General features: G+C 51.4%; 2 protein-coding genes across 2 annotated transcripts; one reads left to right on the forward strand and one right to left on the reverse strand.

Annotated features, from left to right (window-relative positions):
• Window positions 1–2,033: 2,033 nt before the first annotated feature.
• Window positions 2,034–5,470, forward strand: ATF4 (activating transcription factor 4). The gene is made up of 3 exons (XM_054189012.1): window positions 2,034–2,537; window positions 3,684–3,998; window positions 4,536–5,470. Exons 2-3 carry the CDS (start codon window positions 3,782–3,784, stop codon window positions 5,384–5,386), a joined length of 1,068 nt encoding a protein of 355 aa, XP_054044987.1. The 5' UTR covers window positions 2,034–2,537; window positions 3,684–3,781; the 3' UTR covers window positions 5,387–5,470.
• A 9,646-nt stretch (window positions 5,471–15,116) lies between these two features.
• On the reverse strand, window positions 15,117–17,534 carry RPS19BP1 (ribosomal protein S19 binding protein 1). Its single transcript, XM_054188111.1, has 4 exons — window positions 17,408–17,534; window positions 17,181–17,321; window positions 16,772–16,869; window positions 15,117–15,784 (listed from the first exon to the last, which is right to left on the reverse strand). Exons 1-4 carry the CDS (start codon window positions 17,454–17,456, stop codon window positions 15,650–15,652), a joined length of 423 nt encoding a protein of 140 aa, XP_054044086.1. The 5' UTR covers window positions 17,457–17,534; the 3' UTR covers window positions 15,117–15,649.
• Window positions 17,535–18,046: the final 512 nt, after the last annotated feature.

An 18,046-nucleotide genomic window follows, 5' to 3' on the forward strand; every position in this document is an offset into this window, starting at 1 on the left:
CCAGAGAAATCTATAATTATCTTTTCAAGATGAAGGACTGTGTGTGTATAGCATTTCTGTTTATTTAGCTACGATTACAGTTGTACAATCATCCTTTTCACTTAAAGGAGGGGCAAGCAGGCACTGCAGAGGATGCGAGACCTCTCCTTTAGCCAGTAAGGACATGGAGATGCTGTCCACCCATCCGCCCAGCCAATCGCCCGCTTGGCTTCTTCAAAAGCTGTCGCATCTCCTAAATTTTGCTTTGAAGCAAGATCTGCCTGCTCCGTGGTGTGTTTATCAAAGCAGTAATCTTAGATCGCTCAACTGCTCCTGTGGTGTTTTCTGGCGTTGGAGGACGCTTTTCTCTGCCTCCTCCATTTTAATGAGTCATTCCAAAATCTGTGCTCGCTTCTAGAAAAAAAGCCAAAACAAAACAGAAAAACCCCAACAAACCAACATGGAGGGAAAACTGCCTTTTTCATTCAGCAGCTAATATTCAGTTTACAGATGTGGAGTGACATATATTCTGCTTTGTAGTGATGATGGTAACATCAGACTGCTAAAAGTAGACAGTGGGTTGCGCCTGTCCTAGCAAATTATCAGTCAAGTTGTTTAATAAGTTCCAGGCAGTTACACCTGGGCAAACTCGGTGAAGGCCGTGGCTTTACACAAATACTACTGAGGCCCTAACTGGAAAATAGTGGAGTCTTTTGTAGAAGTAGCCGAGAGCAATTTGACCTGCAGGATGATGGTGTTTGAACAAGCAAGGACCCACCGCAGCTCTGGGCGCTGATGGCGCCCTGTGAGGTTGGCAACGTGGAAAAGCAACCATTTGAAGCTGGAAAACCCTGACACCGTGAGGAAAGCACACAGCTGGCTGACGCTTGTCTCACCTGAGTGAAATGATGAAGGGACTAAAACCAGCAGAAAACTGTTGACCCTTTTGAGTTTCCTGCTGGGTTACTGAGGACCAGACCAGCTGGTGGAACTGTATAGCCAGGAACAGAGTGGGGGAAGAGGGCTGCCTTCTTTCCTAGCAGCAAGTCGATTTAGCTCGGATAAAACATAACGTGAAACTGCACTTTAAAAACTTTCCAAGGTGACGCTGCCCTTTGCAGCTGCAAGGCTATGTAGGCGATCCATTAATGCTCACATCAGCCTGAGTAACGCCTGCACAGAGAACAGAGAGGCAACTGTGTCAGCGTGAAACTGCAGGTCGGGAGAGGAAGTTCTCATTCTTCAGATGGGGAATAACCAACTTCATTTTCAGCTCTTGCATAGGTTCAAGGCACTAATTAGAGTCATGCTGTTGGCTGCTCAGCAGCGCGGCTCTCCAGCGAAGCCCCACGCAAACCACTCCAGGTCAGTACTGCGCCATGGCCACTGCAAGGCCGGCAGGCTCAGATCAGCGACGCAGGCGCCATCATTGACGTAAACACACAGCCCATGCCCGGAAGCAGCCATAATCTGAGCTCTGCATGTGCAGGGCAGGCAGAAAGGGAAGGCGACACTGCCCTGGGCTGACACCTTATCTGAGGTAGCAGGCCATGGCGTCCTGCTGCGTCAGTGCTGCAGGGGAGCCATGCCAGCGCCTCAGCCCGAGCAGCACCCGCCAGCTCAGGCCTGACCTCGGCAGGACTTTGTGTAGAGAACAAAAAGGGCCGTGGGAAATCAACCGCGGGGGGGAACACAGGGTGCTTCGAGAGGGACGAGTCCGCGAAGGCCCCGGGCTGCGGTGAGAGGCGCAGCCACCGTTCCGTTCCGTTCCGTTCCCCCTCCCTCCCCCGGCCGCCATTTCCCGGCCCGGCTGCTCCTTCTCGCCTCCCCCCACCAATCCCCTCAGCATCTGGCCTCCTTCGGGCCCCAGCCAACGGCAGCTCGCCCTGCACGTGAACAGCTTCCCCTCCAGCCAATGAGCGCCCCCCCTTCCCACGTGGCGCCCTGCGTCATGCCTCCTATGCCAGCGCCCCGTCTTTGTTGGCGGTTAAAGCGTGTCCCCCCCCCGCCATTCGCTCCCCGCCGCGGGGGGGGGAGCGTCCTCAGCTGCTCCGGTCACGTGACGCGGCTTCGCCTGGCGGGGAGATGGCAGGAGCGGACGTACACTGTATAGTTCCACTCCTCTTCCTCCTTCGCTGCTCCGTCGTGGAGCCGTGGCTTTTGTCGGCGGCTCCTGCGATTAACCCGTAGGAGAATGTAAGGAGGGAAGCCCAAAGAGAGGGAAGCTATAGCCCGGCGGGCGCCGGTGAGAGGGAGGTAACGCTTGGCGGAAGGACACCTCAGAGCCGGATCTCGTTTTGCTTAAGGCACATCGTATATAAAGGCGGCGCGCAGGCGCTGCCACCTCATTGTGTGTCAGTCCCTGAGAGAAGTGAGGTGGTACGAGGGTCCCTGTGCGCAGCACCTTCCCCCGCGCGGCGCGGACCGGAGCAGCCTCCCCTCCCCTGGCCGCCATGGCTCTTTAAGGGCGGCAGGGCCAGCGGCGGCATCGGCCAGTGCAGCAGGGGCAGCAGCAGCGGCGGCGGCCTCAGCACATCCCCGGCATCTGCAACCATGGCGTGAGTATTGTGTGTGAGGGACAGGCGTGCCCTCGCCTGTGTGTGGCTAGTCGCCCTCTTCTCCCCTTTTAAATGGGCTTCGGGGGTAGGTTTATCACATGGTGATGGTGGGTATCTCCCCGGGAAAAAAATATAATACCTGGGTAGTAAGATGGGTGTGTGTGTGCGGGGGGGGGCATCCTTGTGTGAGCTCAACCTCCCTAGGGGCGGCGGGTGTCAAAAACGGCAGGAAATGCCATTTCTTCAAGGAGTTACGGGAAATTCCTGTCTCTTACCTCGCTCAGGAAGACTCGATTCCCAAAAGTTACGGGTCTTTTTTTTTTTTTCCGTTTCATGGGGTTTTCGTGGTAGTTAAGAGCGGCACGTTCCCCGTGGGGGCTTCTTGACCCCGCCTGTGGGAAAAGCTGCTGTAGCTGGGGGGAAGTGGGGTATTGGAGGCATCGGGGTTCGGGGGGTGTAAATACCACTCGGTGTATCGTCCCGAGTAGATAAACGGGGGCTGTTCATCAGCTGGCAGCAGTACTGTAATCTTTTAATACCGTAGCGATAAGTCTGCCCTGATCCCCTGGAGGGGTTTCATAACCCGCTGGAAACGGGCGTAAAAGGTGCTGTGTGTGAAACTCGGTTCGGTTCCTCACCCAAACGCCCTGTTTTGTAAGTCAGCTCATTTCGGAGAGGTCCGTAGTGGTCCTTCCCCACCTCCTCTCCAGCGCTGCACCCTCGATTCTGGCCGCGGCTCAGCCCCGGGAGTGCCGGGAGCCCGGTGGAAACGTGGCAGGATACAAAATGGCGGCCGCCGGCGTGGTAGCGGGGGGGGGTGGGGGGATAGAGGGAGGCGGCGGGATCGCGAAATGGCCGCGGCAGCTGGCGTGGGCGGGGCCGGCGGCGGCCGGGGCCATGTTTGGGCATGAGGAAGTCGGGCGGCCCTGGGTGGGAGACTGGCACCTGGAAGCCGCGGCCGGCCCTGGCCAGCCTTCGGCAAGAAATCCAAAAGCGTAAAGGTGTTGCAGGCAAGCAGCAGCCCCCAAAATGGCGAGGTGAGACCAATCTGTAAGAGCACTGCCGTGCTTTCTGAGGGGGCGCTGCTTTTTAAAAAGCGACTGTGCTGGTTGGACACATACTGATGAATTGAAGTTCTGTTCGCAGGTTTTTCAAGGCACCGCACAGCAGCATTGCTGTAGTCGAGAAAAAGACCCTCTACTTGTCTACATCCTTTGACATCAAAGCATTAAAAACTGAAGAAGATGAGCCTCTTGAACAACGAGATGCTGTTGGGGGATTCGTTATCCCCCTTCAGCCAGCCGTGTTCGGTGGCTGAGGAAAGTCTGGGACTCCTAGATGACTACCTGGAGGTGGCCGAGCCCCTCAGTTCGCATGGGTTCTCCAGCGACAAGGCTAAGGCAGTCTCCTCCAATTGGCTTGCTGTGGACAGTTTAGGCAACACCATAGATAGCAGCCAGGGTAAGACTTACTTGCATAAAGTACTTCAATTACAGTGGGACACAATATACTTAATAAAATTCTGATTAAAAAATTAAATTGCTAGGTTTTCTTAAATGTGAAGTCAACCTGCCACGCATACCTCTGCTTAAAAAATGTGTGTACTACACTGCTTGCACAACACAGAATTGTTGGTCACTGGCCTGGTGTATGGTAAAGTGATGCTTCTGTTGTCCTTCTAATAACATACCAGCTGTTCATTGTACTAGTCCCTGGCAGAGGTCCCAAGAAACAAGCATGGCTATATGTTTCATATGGCCCTGAATTCTTCTGTTGTTTGGAGTCAGAGGGATGGAATGTCAGAACAGCTGATGGCTTACGTTGTACCCTGCAGTCTTCTGCAGCTAGATGGCAGGATTTTGTTTCTGATGGTTAAGTTTTTTCCTACTAACATAAAAGATAGGGAAGACATTAAATGATGAGTTTCTAGATTGTTTTCAGAAGCTTGAGTTGCAGTGGTTGCTGGTTTACTTAAATACTATTTATTTTATTGTGCAGAGGATGCCTTCTCTGGCATGGAGTGGATGGTGGAGAAGATGGATCTGAAGGAATTTGATTTTGATGCCCTGTTAGGTATGGAACATCTGGAAGCCACCGTCTCACCAGACGACCTGATGGCCACGTTGGAAGACACGTGTGATCTCCTATTTAACCCTACCATCCAGGAATTTCACAACAAAGAACCTCCACTGATAACTGACCTAATCACCCATCTCCCCGAATCTCCAATTGGAGCAGATCCAATGGCCCCATTGGCTTCCCTTTGGTCTTTTCCCCTCTCCCCAGGGTCTCTGACTTCCACTCCAGACCACTCATTTAGTTTAGAATTAGGTAGTGAAGTGGATGTTCTGGAAGGAGAAAGAAAACAGGAGGGCCCCACCTTTGTGGTAGTGATCACCAAGTCTGAGAAAGAGGAGGAGAACCATTCCGATGATAGTGGAATATGCATGAGCCCAGACTCCTACCTGGGAACACCCCAGCATAGTCCCACCAATTCAGTTGGATCCCCCAATGGCAACCAGTTCCCTGCAGATGCCAGCTGTGGCTCTGTGCGGGCCAAACCCTATGATCATCCTGCAGAGAAGGTAGTGTCAGCAAAGATGAAAGGAGAGAAGAAAATAGATAAAAAATTGAAAAAGATGGAGCAGAATAAGACGGCTGCCACGCGTTACCGGCAGAAGAAGAGGGCGGAACAGGAGGCGCTGTCTGGGGAGTGCAGAGAGTTGGAGCAGAAGAACCAGGCCCTGAAGGAGAAAGCAGATTCCCTTAGTAAGGAAATTCAGTACTTAAAAGATCTGATTGAAGAGGTCCGCAAGGCCAAGGGCAAAAGAGCTAGAGTCCCTGAGTAGGGTAGTCAGCAGTTTTTATGTGCATGTATATAAGCTTGCTGCTAAGGCTGTGTATTGCTGTCTAATAAATTATTTTATAGTAAACTTGCAGTTCTGGTGTGCGGTAACTGTGTACCTGTAAAACAAACTCAACTTGCACCACGCCTGGGCGTAAATGCAGCGTAAGCTGCTGGGTTGGAGGAGAGTGCGGTGTCGTGCACCAATGGGTGAGGGCAGAGAAGGTGCTTTGGATCTGGTCAAATAATGCGGTGACTCAAGGGGCTTCTCACCCAGTGCAATTTACATGTAGTAAATAAAAGCACTAAAGTGAGGAGGGTCATATTGAGGTGTCTCGGTAGCAAAGGCATAATCCCATTTAAAGAGTTGAACCTGGAGGGTCTGTGGAAGTCTAAGACTAGATGGTGAAAAACGTGGAAGATCGGTGAAAGACTGATGTGGGAGGGTTTTGGGTTCAGACTGGGCAGACTGGATGTCCTTTCTGAAGGAGGTAAAGGGTTCAGGGTACAAAACATGGAGAAAAATCAGTTGAGAACATGGTTTTAAGAAATGAGCAGCTTGGTAGGAAATCAGGAGCAAGTAGTGGCAGTGTTGAACTGATGTTTCTGGTTTCTTGTCTCCCTGTGGGTCCCCAGATATCTGAATTGTGAACAGGTGTTTCCTGGGGGAAGCTGGTGGGTTTGGGGTTGGGGCTGCCCTCACAGGGTGGTAGGGCAGTGGAGCCCAATGGGTGGGGTTACTCTTAGTGCTCTTAATGGTGGAACACACTTGTGTACTGAAGTGTGAAAAACTCGGAGGTTTCTTCAGACACCTCCTGAAGAGGCAAAATTTAAGGTATAAATTGGACTTCTACTGAGCGGACAAATGAGTTGGTCCATAGAGCTGGTTCAGCCCCAGTCCTAAAATTGCAGAATCATAGAATGGTTGTGGTTGGAAGAGACCTTCAAGATCATCCAAGTCCCGAGGCATCCCTGCCCCAGTGAGGTGGAGGTGCTGGAGCACTGGTAGGTGCTGGAGCACTGGTGTGTGCTGGAGTGTGGGTGGGGGATGTTGATGGAGCCGTAGCTGGGCTCCTGGGGCTGGTGCTTCTCAGCGGGGCCAGTTAATGAGCTGGTGCCGGAGCCTGGCAACAGGAAAGATGCAACGGGGAAAGGAAAACCCAGCCCTGCTGGGATGGTGTCTGTGAGACGCTGCAGAGAACCAGAAGACAAAGATGACAGGCAGGAGCCTGTGTAGCAGGATGGGTCCTGCCTGTGGGTATTAATTAGTGCCCTTCTGTTAGTGAGTAAATTTATAGTCTGGCCACCCAGTGCAAGGAAATTTTTTTTTTGGTGGTTGGTTCTAGTTCTACAAGGTTCTGAACATCAGTGAAGTTCCACATCCGGTGTGGCCATACTCTGCTAACAGAAGCTTCAGAATCTTCAAGATTTGGGACAAGCCATTTTTAATCATTTGGTGTGCGATTCTTACATTTATTTTTTTTTGGCCACTGATACCCAGATTTAGCAGCACCTAATCCCTGCGTGGCCTGCTGGAGCCAGGCTTTGGCGTGTGGACCTGCGCATCTTTCCCTGAGGAGTTCAGGTTCCTTCTTGCTTGCACCTACACCACCTGGTGAGCCGCCCAGCCCAGGCACCTGCATGTCCCAGCCTGGGTGGCTGTGCTCCAGACAGTCCCTAATGTTATTTAAAATAGAAAATTGTCTGATTTGCAGCCTCGTGGGGGTCCTGGTTTCTGCTGTTGAAGCTCCTCATGGCCTCAAGCTCGGGCTGCAGTCCTCCAGCCCCATCCGTTGCCCAAGCCATTAGCTGATGGATGACACAGTGATGGGTGCTGCGTGAAGGCCCTCGGTGGTGACTTGACCTGTCTGTGCTTGAAGCCGATGCCCGGGTGACGTGGATGCTATTTAAATTACAGGGGAAAGTGTCCCTGTCAGGAGTTCAGGCTCCTGCCCCATTGAAAGCGGTGGGGGGGGTAACTGACCCCCACCTTGGGTTTCATGAGACAGCGAGTGGCCTGCTGGTTAAGTGGTCTCAGCCTGGGCTCCTCGCCTTCATGGGAATCTCATCCCACACCTCCTGGGCCAACTGCTCTGACCACTATATACTGCACAAACGGGAACTGCTGCAAACTGGCAGGCACGTTCTTCTCCTGCTTTCTTCTCCAGAACTTACTGGTGACCGCAGGGATGAGGGACTGTTGTGTTTTGGGAGCTGAAGCAACCTACTAGCTTTCTTTCAGATCAGGTGGACCTGCCAGGCTAGCGACAGGGATGATTTGAGGCAGGAAAGCCCAACGAGCAGGACAGTCTTGCCCTGGATGGGTCAAATCTGCACTTGAGGTGGCTCTTAATGTGCTTGGTCTCACCTGACCCACAGGAAGCATGGTAACCGGTATGAGCAAGTGGCTTCTCCGTGCGGGGCAAACCCCTCCTCTCCTCAAAACACTTTCCAAACACGAGGCAACCACCTCTCCTTCCCTTACAGCCGTTGCAACCTTCTGCTTAAACCTGGTGGCAGCCCGGGCTGCGGGGGGCAGTGCCTGGATTTACAGCCCTTACTCACCTCACCCAAAGCCTGGAAAGATCTCAGTACCTTTTGCCCCCCAGCCCACCCCGTGGCAAGGCTGTCTCTGAGCCAGCCCTGACTAAAATAGTATTTGTCCTCTGAGTCCACGCTCTGCAGGCGGACAAGGCAGCGGCCGTGCTGGCCAGTTAATCCACCATTCTGTTTTTCACAGCTCTCCTGGAGAATATGTAGCTCCAATTTACCAAATTACACTCACTCCAGGGAAGGAGGATCAGAGCTGGAAGGGGAGGCAGGGAACGCGTGACGCACCCGTGCTCCTTTGCTCCCTGCCCTGTGTCCATGCGTGTGTGTTTTATAGGTCTCCTTGCAGGAGAACCAGAAACCTGCCCTTAAAGAGCGTCTGGCGTCGCTACTCTTCGCCGAGCTCGCAGCTTTGCAGAGGCAGCCAATATGGCAACCTTTATGCAACGCCTGCTGCAATGACGCCGCGTTTCCATAATTAGCAACTTAGTTAAGGCTTTAGGCCGGCTAGGGATTAGGGCTGCCTCTTCCTCTGCGTTTTTCCTTCGGCCTTGTTCCTCCAGGCTTGCGTTGGCGTCACACCCAGCAGCTCGTCCAGCGTGCCGCAGGGGGTGAGGACCACCAAGGACACCATCGCGTTACAAACCCCAGCTGGCGGGACAAAAAGCCTGACAGCCTCCTGCCTGGTGACTGGTTTTTTTTACATTTTTCAAACTGCCGGAGCTGTCTTTTTTTTTTTTTTTTTTTTTTCTTTCTTTCTCCTCACAGAGAACAGATGTGCTTCAGCCGAATCCTCGCGGTTTGCGTACAGCGTGATGCTGTGTCCAGAAATAGATTGTGGTGCATGAAATGCAGGCTTTACCTAACACCCCACCACCACCACCACCCCCCCGGAGGAGCAGAATTCCCCCAAATCCATGTTATATATAAAAGCTATTTGGATCTGAAGTTGGCAGGGCTGGTGGGGTTTGTGTCTTGGTTACTTTTCCCCCGAGGGAAGGGCAGGGAAGTGGACTCCCCAGGCAGAGCGCGGATGACCCCCAGGCTGCCGGTCCCTTGGGGCTGGTTTTGTACCTCCTGGTAGAGAGGAGCGTGGCGTTCCCGCACGCAACCCAACAACTCCCTGCTGGCAAAACCGCTCTGGAACACACGCAGCTCTTTCTCACGAGCTTGTTTCTGCTGTTATCACGGTATTTATAACCGCCTTCCCTTCCGCCCTGCCTTTAGAGAGACCCAGGTGCTCGCACTTCTCTTTGCAAACGAGAAGAGGAAACCACCACCCCCACCCCCCGCCCCGACAACTTCTTCGTGCGGAGAAACCAGATGCACCTTTGCAGCACCGCCTGCAAAAATAAATCCCCAGCTGCAGCTTTGGAGAATGACTAAAGAGCGATGATAAAAATCTTCCAAATCACTTTTGCCCTGGCAGGAAGCCCAGAAATAGCTGCAAGGACAGGCTGTCCTTTGGGAGAGGAATGCTCCCCCCAGCGCTGCCGAGCCGGGCTGGGAGAAAAGAAAATGTGGGTTATTCTGATCGAAACAATTTCACGCAGCAGTAGGTCCGGTCACAGCCCCCTCTGCCCTGTCCCCAAAGCCATGGTGTCTCCGGAGAGGCGTCACGTGCCTCTTGGAAAAAAATACATCCCTTGTCTCGCCCATGTTTCCCACGGCCTCCTGTAAGTATTGCCTCACTTTTTATTTTTTTCAGGTATGGTTCAGCTTCTGGTCTTGGCATATCCATATACATTCTCTGTTTTGGGATCATGGAATGGTTTGGGTTGGAAGGGACCTGAAAGATCATCAGTTCCAACCCCCCTGCCATGGGCAGGGACACCTCCCACTGGACCAGGCTGCTCAAAGCCCCATCCAGCCTGGCCTTGAACACTTCCAGGGATGGGGCATCCGCAGCCTCTCTGGGCAACCTGTTCCAGTGCCTCACCACCCTCACAGTAAAGAATTTCTTCATAATATCTAATCTAAATTTCCCCTCTTTCAGTTTAAAACCATTACCCCTCGTCCTATCACTGCACTCCCTCACAAAGAGTCCCTCCCCATCTCTCCCGTAGGCCCCCTTTAGGTACTGGAAGGCTGCTATAAGGTCTCCCTTGTAAGATGTCCCTTGCTTTCTCAGCCCTCACTGTTGCGTGGCCGCCCTTCTTCTCCACTTACTAAACGTGTTTCTAATTCAGAAAGCCTTTGTGTGTGTGTGTGTGTGTGTGAAATCTATATTTTTGGCCAGAATAATACCAGTTTTCTTTATCTTGCCATAGGCTTAGGCCTTCGGAAACAACAGGATCTATATTGTCCTTCCCGTATGCATAATTTCCATCCTGTGCATACTCATTTTTTCTTAATGCTGTTCAAGTAGGTTCTGGAACCTTCCTCCCTCTGTCCTCCTGCTGTATTCGCAGCCCGGCACACAGACTCCTGTTACGCTTCATTTCCAGTGCACAGACGGCCCGGGGGTCTCACCACGAGCATCCCTTGCTGGGCCAAAAAAAGCTCATCTTTCTTTGCCGAATTTCCCATTGAAATGCTTCAGGCCCACAAGTCGGGCCTCATGAATTAACAGAGGATTTTGGTCCCCCAGCCTGGGCAATGGTATTTTGGCTGCTCAGGTATCCCAGGTATGCTGCCTTTGCATTATTTTCTGTGCAGTCATGCAGTGTCACAAGCCACCGAATGGAGCTGGCTCTACCCACAAGCTCCGTTTCCCTATTACATAGGAGCATGTTCTCCGAGTAATGGCTAGTCGCCTCCCATTTCTCCTTCAGCTGTTCTTTTCCTCTCTTTTACACGTACACACCCTTTTAAAAAATGGCAGGGAGCGAGTTCCGAGTGCAGCAGACGCGTCAGCTTAATTTATATAGGGCAGAGAATCTCCCAGGTCTGTAACTCCTCTGCATCTCCATCGCAGCGTGCGGACAGTCGGAGAAAGAGACCGAGATTTTGCCTCCCATTAAAGGACATAAATGACCTTGCTGGCACACAAACGGTGCAGCTCGGGACAGACCAGCTTGGCTAGATTACTGCTTAGCCCTGCCAACAGCTAATTTGTTCAGAAAAAGGTGCGTGTAACCCTGTAGACAGCTGCAGAGCAACCTCCATGCTTTTTATCTCCCCTTCCCCCAACCAGTTAGTGGTTGGCACTGTTAATCCTATTTAGTGTAACTATGGATAGACGCGCAAACCTTTAATCCGTCTCAAACCTACTAACCCTTCAGCCTGGCTTGGCTGGACTTCCATGTTTTGAGCTGTAAGCAGGCATTAGGCAGCCCGCCGTCTTTTACGCTCCTCATTTTTAATGGAATTGATGGGTCGTCTTGCCTCAAAACGAGAAACTTCCGTTTGCTGTAACTTTTCTTTTGTGGGTTATTTGGGGTGTGCGCCTTTTGTACAATAACCAGTCCCTCACCCAAGGCATTCGGGAGCCCACAGCATGTTGGTCGTCAAGCAGGACTGAAATGGAAGTTGGGCGTGAAAAAGAAACCAGACACTGAGATTCCCAAAGGCTTTTAGGACCCTCCCCTCCTGGTTTTCCCCCACAGCTTTTCCAGCATTTCAAGTCCTGTTGGCCTGAGTGGGTTTTACAGTCTGTCTTTGTTCATTGGCAGCCAGGTTTGTTACTAGTATGTCATTTCAGAGGCAAGAAGTTGGTCAGTGTCCAGAGCCAACACGTTTTCTTGGTTTATATTTGCAGTCCTCCCCTCTCCCGATACACACGTAACACTGATATTAGCTGTTATTTCTTTCTACGCTGAAGAAGTAAAGACTTGCTGATACAGCAGAGGCTGTGTCGGCTTACCTCAGCTTGTGCCCCCCCGAACAAATTTTCCTCTTTGCTTTCCATTCACATAACGAGGGAGCAATAGGCCATTAGCCGGCGTGATGAATCTTACTCACAATAAGCTGGCTCAACACCGAGCATCTGGGAACTATTCTGCCGCCTCTCTACCCTTTCCCTGGAAAGGTTCTACCACATTAATGACACTCCAGAGCTTTGATTTGCATTTATATTAAAGCTGCCGCTGCTGCCTCCCATTCCGACTCCCTGTTGCCTGTGGGTGGGGGACACTCTGTAAGATGGCACCCTCCTCCTCCTTCCCTTAGCTCAGCTACCTCTATTTTCTGCTGCAGGATGCTCAGCCGGTGCCGCAGCGCTGGGAAGAGAGCCAGCATCCCGATGAGCTCAGCCAGCACATGTTCCTCGCCCCGCAGCAGTGGGACACCTCCCTGCACCGCCCCTTGCAGCGGCGCGGGAGAGAAACGCCGTCCGGCAGGTTCGAGGGTTGCGGGCTGCAGCTTCCAGCGTGGGAACAAGAGTGTGGCGAGCGGATCGAGGGAAGTCATCCTCCCCCTCTACTCTGCCCTGGCGAGGCTGCATCTGGAGTACTGTGTCCAGTTCTGGGCTTACCAGTTCAAGAAGGACAGGGAACTGCTGGAAAGGGTGCAGCAAAGGGCTACAAAGATGATTAGGGGACAGGGATATCTCTCTTATGAAGAAAGGCTGAGGGACCTGTGTCTTTTTACTCTGGAAAAAAGATGACTGGGAGGGGATCTTATCAACACTTATAAATACTTAAAGGGTGGGTGTCAGGAGGATGGGGCCAGGCTCTTTTCAGTGGTGCCCAGCGACAGCACAACAGGTAATGGGCACAGACTTGAGCATAGGAAGTTCCACCTAAACATGAGGAGGAACTTCTTTACTTTGAGGGTGACAGAGCACTGGAACAGGCTGCCCAGAGAGGTGGTGGAGTCTCCATCTCTGGAGATATTCAAAACCTGCCTGGATGCCTTCCTGTGCAACCTGCTCTAGGTGACCCTGCTCTGGCAGGGGGGGTTGTACTAGGTGATCTCCAGAGGTCTCTTGCAACCCCTGCCATTCTGTGATTCTGTGAACTTGAGGTTGGAGGAAAAGGTAGGAAAAGCAGCTATAGCAGCTGCTCCTTCCCTCACCTCCCTCTTCGCTCTTTTGTGGAGCAGCAGAGTGTGGCTGCAAGAAACAGAGAGATGGCACAAGTTGCTCCAGGATAGTCATCTCCTGGGGTCCCAGCACCACCAAGGAACTGGCAAGCTCTAGGCATGACTAGACCATAACATAAGACAGTTGTGAGTGTAAGAAGATGCTTAGCTTTAGGTTACCACCAGGGACATGCAACAGGCTGGTACCTATTTAACCCCCTAGCTTGAAGACTTTCCAACTCCAGTCCTTATCTACCCAGTGTGCGGGTGGCACTGCTGTCCTTTCTAGGAGCTCCTGCTCTGCTAGAGCGGGGGAAATCAAGGCTAGAACATGTCAGATCTTTGCCCTCGCAAAGGGCAAAGCCCTTTAGAGCCACCCATTCACTTCTCCTTGCTTTTCCTTCCTCCCGCAAAATAGTTTAATTTATTTAAGGATAGCGTTGGCTGTACAACCAAGTTTGATTTCAGATGGTAAATCCAGTCAGGTAGCTTTACCCCCTTCAACAATACAACGCATCATTGCATACAGCCACAAGAAGTATGTTGATTACTTGTGTTGGCCCTAATAATCTTTCCAGCCAGTAATGACAGCTCCCATCCAACTTTAAAACTCCACAGATCTGGGTGTTATTATCCTTGGAGGAAACTGCTCTGGGCCCCACTTTAAAGTTCCTCATTAACTTTGAAAGATCAGCTTCCCTGTTTGCTTACATTTGCAAGCAAACAAGCCGGAGTTTGTACAAAGAGAGTGACCCGCATTACCCTAGTGATCCTTTCTGGAGCAACAAAGGATGGTTTTGCTTTCCTCAGCCTGCAGAAGGGCCCAGGAGCTGAACCACCACAGAAACAAGGGTGCGTAGGAGGAACTGGTAGAGGAGGTGCAGGGGGTGATGTGAAGGACCTCTGTAAAGGAACTGCCAGATACTGAAGATGAGGGCTTGAAACACAGTAACATCCTGGAAATCTACCTCTTTCAAACTCCAAGCTGTGGCACAGCCTGCTCTTTCACAGGGTTAATTGTCTCCATGACAGCTCCACACAGAGCTGCGTGTGTTAGACCAGCTCACACGCACTGCAGCAGGCACAGAGTGCAGACGTTTTAAGGAGACACGTGCTACATACACATTTTGCTCAAACTGCTTTTTCAAACAATAGTGTTTCCATGCTTTTAAGAAGCTAACACTTTTTTTTTTATTTCGGGAGCAAGAGCAAACTGAAAAAAAAAGGAAACTGGTCTTTGAACCATTCTATATTTACCACTTTTGGCTGCAGATAGTTGAACTTGATCCCACTACAAGCAATCCCTTCCCATGTGCTATTACACAATTTCCAGTACGCACACCGCATTATGTTCACTATTTCCCCTGTCTGGACCTCGTACATCTGGGTGACCTTCCCTCCCACGCAGGCAAGAGGGAAAGAACACAACAGAGGAAGCACAGACTTAAGAGGACGGCACCAGGAATTATAATCAGAGGGCAGGGAAAAGGTACTGCCAGTCGTGCCATCTAAGCAGCTACCGCTCAGGTCAGCCAAGCCCCTTGTAATCGACTCCTGAGGCTTAGCAAAGCTTGGCATCAGTCCTTCTCCTTTTTTTTTTTTTTTTTTTTTCTAAAGGGGATACACTTCCCATCTTCTTAGGTAAAGGGCAGGAGCACCCCAGGAGGACATTTACAGTGGTTTAGTGAGGAGGTGTCTGGAACAACACTCCCACCTGCTGGGCCCTCTATTTGTTGCAGCCGGGAATTTAGGAGTAGTCTGATAGAAAAAAAAAAACAAACAAACTTCCCTTCAACCCAGTACCACAGCCTCTGGCTTGTTTTTAACTTTATGCCAAAGCTAACATCTGGGTCACAAGCCCTCCTGGCTACGGGAGGTGACAGTGCCAAGCCCTCCTGGCGTGGCTGAGCCCCAGCGTGAGGCTCAGGTGCAGGCAATCCAAAAGACAACTTTCTCTACGTAAGGGCTCTTCCTTGGACAGGGGAAACCGCGAGCAGGCAGAACAGAGGAGTCATCTCCATTCCAACCTGCGCTCTCTGAAGGCCTGATCATGTCAGAGAGAAGATTAAACACATGTGTCAACATGAATCAGAGAGAGGCCATTCACACATCTGAGTCATCCTAAAGAGATGGATGCTTGGATCAGAACAGTGACACGGTCTGTCTTCATTAATCGTAGCCTGTCATAATAATCGCTATTACAAAGGTAAAGAGTGGCAGCGTCTGCAACAATTATTTAATCAAACGACATATAAAAAGTTTTTACAGTGACTGAGAAACCTGACAGAGGCTGTAAAAAGAACAAAACCTGCAGGGCTACTCAGGCTTAACAGTCTTTCAAAGCATCCTCCCCTTCCTATGATTCATTACTGCTCATCCAAAACATTTCTCCATTCAGATACAGTATTTTAAATGCTCCCTGCCAAATAACACAGGTAGCAGAAGCTTTACATCCTGATGAAAGGGAACAAGATTTATATTTGGCTTTGGCCACCCTTCTACATTAAGAATGCAAGACATGCTGGCTGGAGGGAGATAATTACAAGGACAACACATCTCAGAGCCAAGAGAACCTTCATGGCTCTATTTGGCCAGTAACAAGTTCTGCACAGATGCAAGTGTGACATTAAAGCACTTGCTGACAGAGGCACACCTCCTGTGTCCCATCTCAAACATGTTGAGGAAGTGGCCAGTCCTGCGTGCTGAGCACTCAGCTGCAGAAATACTGGAGCTGCAAGAATCCCTGTCACGTTGTTTACGGTCTCCCAAAGTATTCTCTCTCGAATTTACGGAAATCTTCCTCAGTAAAGACAGTGCCCTCGGGTTTCTTCTTTGCTTCCTTCTTTGGAGGCTGATCTTTGGACTTCCTGCCTCTGTTCTGAGCAAGAACCTTCAAACAACAAAAATGGAAAAAATAAGTTGTTGTTATCCAGACCAAACCACAAAATGGTGATTTTCAAGCTCACCTGCAGCATCTCTCCTATTCTGCTGGTACCCTGCTATATCCTGGAATGCCTCCAAAGAAAAGTGAGAGGCAATCACTGATGTTAACCAAAGCAGGTCACTGGGACAACAGCAAACACCAACCTACTATTTGGAGCTAAATATCTCTATGACAACTCTCTAGTAACTGTCACAGAGATAGAAACACTGATTTCAATTCAGACATTTCTGAAATTGAGACCCTCTTTTATCCTGTCTCTCCATGAGACAACCTGAAAACCCAAGTTGGTGGAATTCCCTCAGCATTTTCTTATACGCTGTTACCTCCTTTCACAACCTCCAGCCTAAGAAACAGTGGCCTAAACCACTTGGTTTGTTTATGTAAGTTAAAAGCCCATACTTCATAAAAACAGCCCAAGATTTTAGCAGTGTCAGCTATTCTCCTCTTCAAATCATGACACGGGACTACCTTTTGGGGAAGACCATTGGTTAAATTCTCAGGTTATGAGAAACATCATTCAAGATGCTATGAAATTCTTATTACATGAGCCAGCAGCACATGTGGTTCCTTGCTAAACAGCCTCCAGCTACAGAGAAGGACAAATCAATCAACAGTAAGGATAAGGTCTGAACCAGGGTTTCTCTGCCAGCTGGAACTATGAAATATCTTTGGTAATTAAGAAAAGCCAACAGGTGTCAGGAGATTTTAACTCATGTCAGAGAACAAAGTAGGGGACAACATATCAACAAGAGTTTAAAGCTTTGTAAGTTGCTTTGCCGGTGCACACAGAAATTCCTCAGGGCCACTTCCAGATAGAAACTTGACTTTACGCCTTTGCACAGGATCTTGGCTGGAAGACCTAGGGACAATTCCCATTCACCCATGTTCCTCAGTGGAAGCAGACCCCCAAAGAAAGAAAAGTGAGAGTCTTACTTGTTCTGTGATGGCTTTGTTCGCAACAAATCGTCCCTTCAACATGTACTTCAGGTTTGCTGTCAAGTGATTCACGGGCTTCTTCTTGTGATACTCCTCTAGGTCAGAGCAGAATGGGAGAAAACACATCAGTGGCTCATCCAAGCAACACGCAAGGAGAGAGAAAGGGGGATCAGCAAGGCTCTGTAAGAAAGAGACACCGTTACAGCCCAGGGATAGGGGTGCTTCCACAGATCAAGCTGTGTTTAAGCGGGGGACACCAGAAGGGCACCCAGGAGGCCGGGAAAAGATGGACACAAGTGACCGGGGAGGGGGTCTATGAGACATTTCAAGAGGAGCCGGTGCGAGGGCTCCGGAGAGCGGCAACGCTGCTTTCCCCCGCTCTCCCCGGAGCCGGGCGGGGCCTCACCTATCGCCGACTTCACGACTCTGCCCTTGACCGTGGCCTTATTCCTCCCTGCCTGCGGCGCCGCCTTCCTCCGCCTCGCAGCGCCCGCCGCCCCGGGGCCGTCCCGCTCCCGCTGGAGCCCCAGCGGGGCCTCTCCCCGGCCTGCAGCGGGAACAGGGATGGGGTTACTCAAGCCCTACGTCGGGAATAACCCCCGCCCCCACAGCCCCCGGTCCCCGCGGGCCCACCCGGCGCCTCCAGCAGCTCCAGGCCGCGCCGCAGCAGGGAGGCCGACATGACCGCGCACCCCGGCCCCTCAACGCCGGTGGCCAACTTCTGCCTCGCCGCCACACTTCCGCCCGCGCGTGACGCCACTTCCGCCTCCGCTGTGCCACACTTCCGGCGCCGCGTGGGGTGTTGGGCGGGAAGGGTTGTGGCGCCATGTTGTGAGGAGATACCCTCAGAGCCCTCCCGAGCTGGTGTTGCGCCCGGCGGGTGTGCCGCCTCCTTGCTGGTGGCCCTTCCTCATCGCCCTTCTCTCCTGCCTTTGCGGCCTGTGGGCCGGCAGCCGGCCCTTAAGCCTTCTGTGTTACACCCGCATGGAGCTGTTGCAGTGGGGCCAGGGCTCCTGAGGGGCTCCTGCCATCGCAGGGATAATAATAATAACAGGCCGGGAGGAAAGGGAATTGCAGCAGCGGTTTCATGTTTTTTCTCGGCAAGGCCCCAAACCCCAGGTGCAACTCTGTGCCAGACTCCTCTGGCGCAGAGGTTCACTCTGCCATAAATTTCATTTGTTATTCAGTATTATTTAGTCTATTTATTTAAAGCTTTTCTCCCCCTTTTTCGCCCCTCTAGAGGCTCGATGCTAATATCTGCTAAATTTAGCT

The sequence above is a fragment of the Rissa tridactyla genome, chromosome 1 (genome assembly GCF_028500815.1).
Source record: "Rissa tridactyla isolate bRisTri1 chromosome 1, bRisTri1.patW.cur.20221130, whole genome shotgun sequence".
Taxonomy (NCBI): Eukaryota; Metazoa; Chordata; class Aves; order Charadriiformes; family Laridae; genus Rissa; species Rissa tridactyla.

Coding starts and splice junctions, on each gene's coding strand:
- ATF4 (XM_054189012.1), top strand. CDS start 3,782: ATGAGCCTCTTGAACAACGAGATGCTGTTGGGGGATTCGTTATCCCCC. Junction 3,999..4,535: donor CACCATAGATAGCAGCCAGG/GTAAGACTTACT, acceptor TTTATTGTGCAG/AGGATGCCTTCTCTGGCATG.
- RPS19BP1 (XM_054188111.1), bottom strand. CDS start 17,456: ATGTCGGCCTCCCTGCTGCGGCGCGGCCTGGAGCTGCTGGAGGCGCCG. Junction 16,870..17,180: donor AGTCGTGAAGTCGGCGATAG/GTGAGGCCCCGC, acceptor GCTCTGACCTAG/AGGAGTATCACAAGAAGAAG. Junction 15,785..16,771: donor ACAAAGCCATCACAGAACAA/GTAAGACTCTCA, acceptor TGTTGTTTGAAG/GTTCTTGCTCAGAACAGAGG.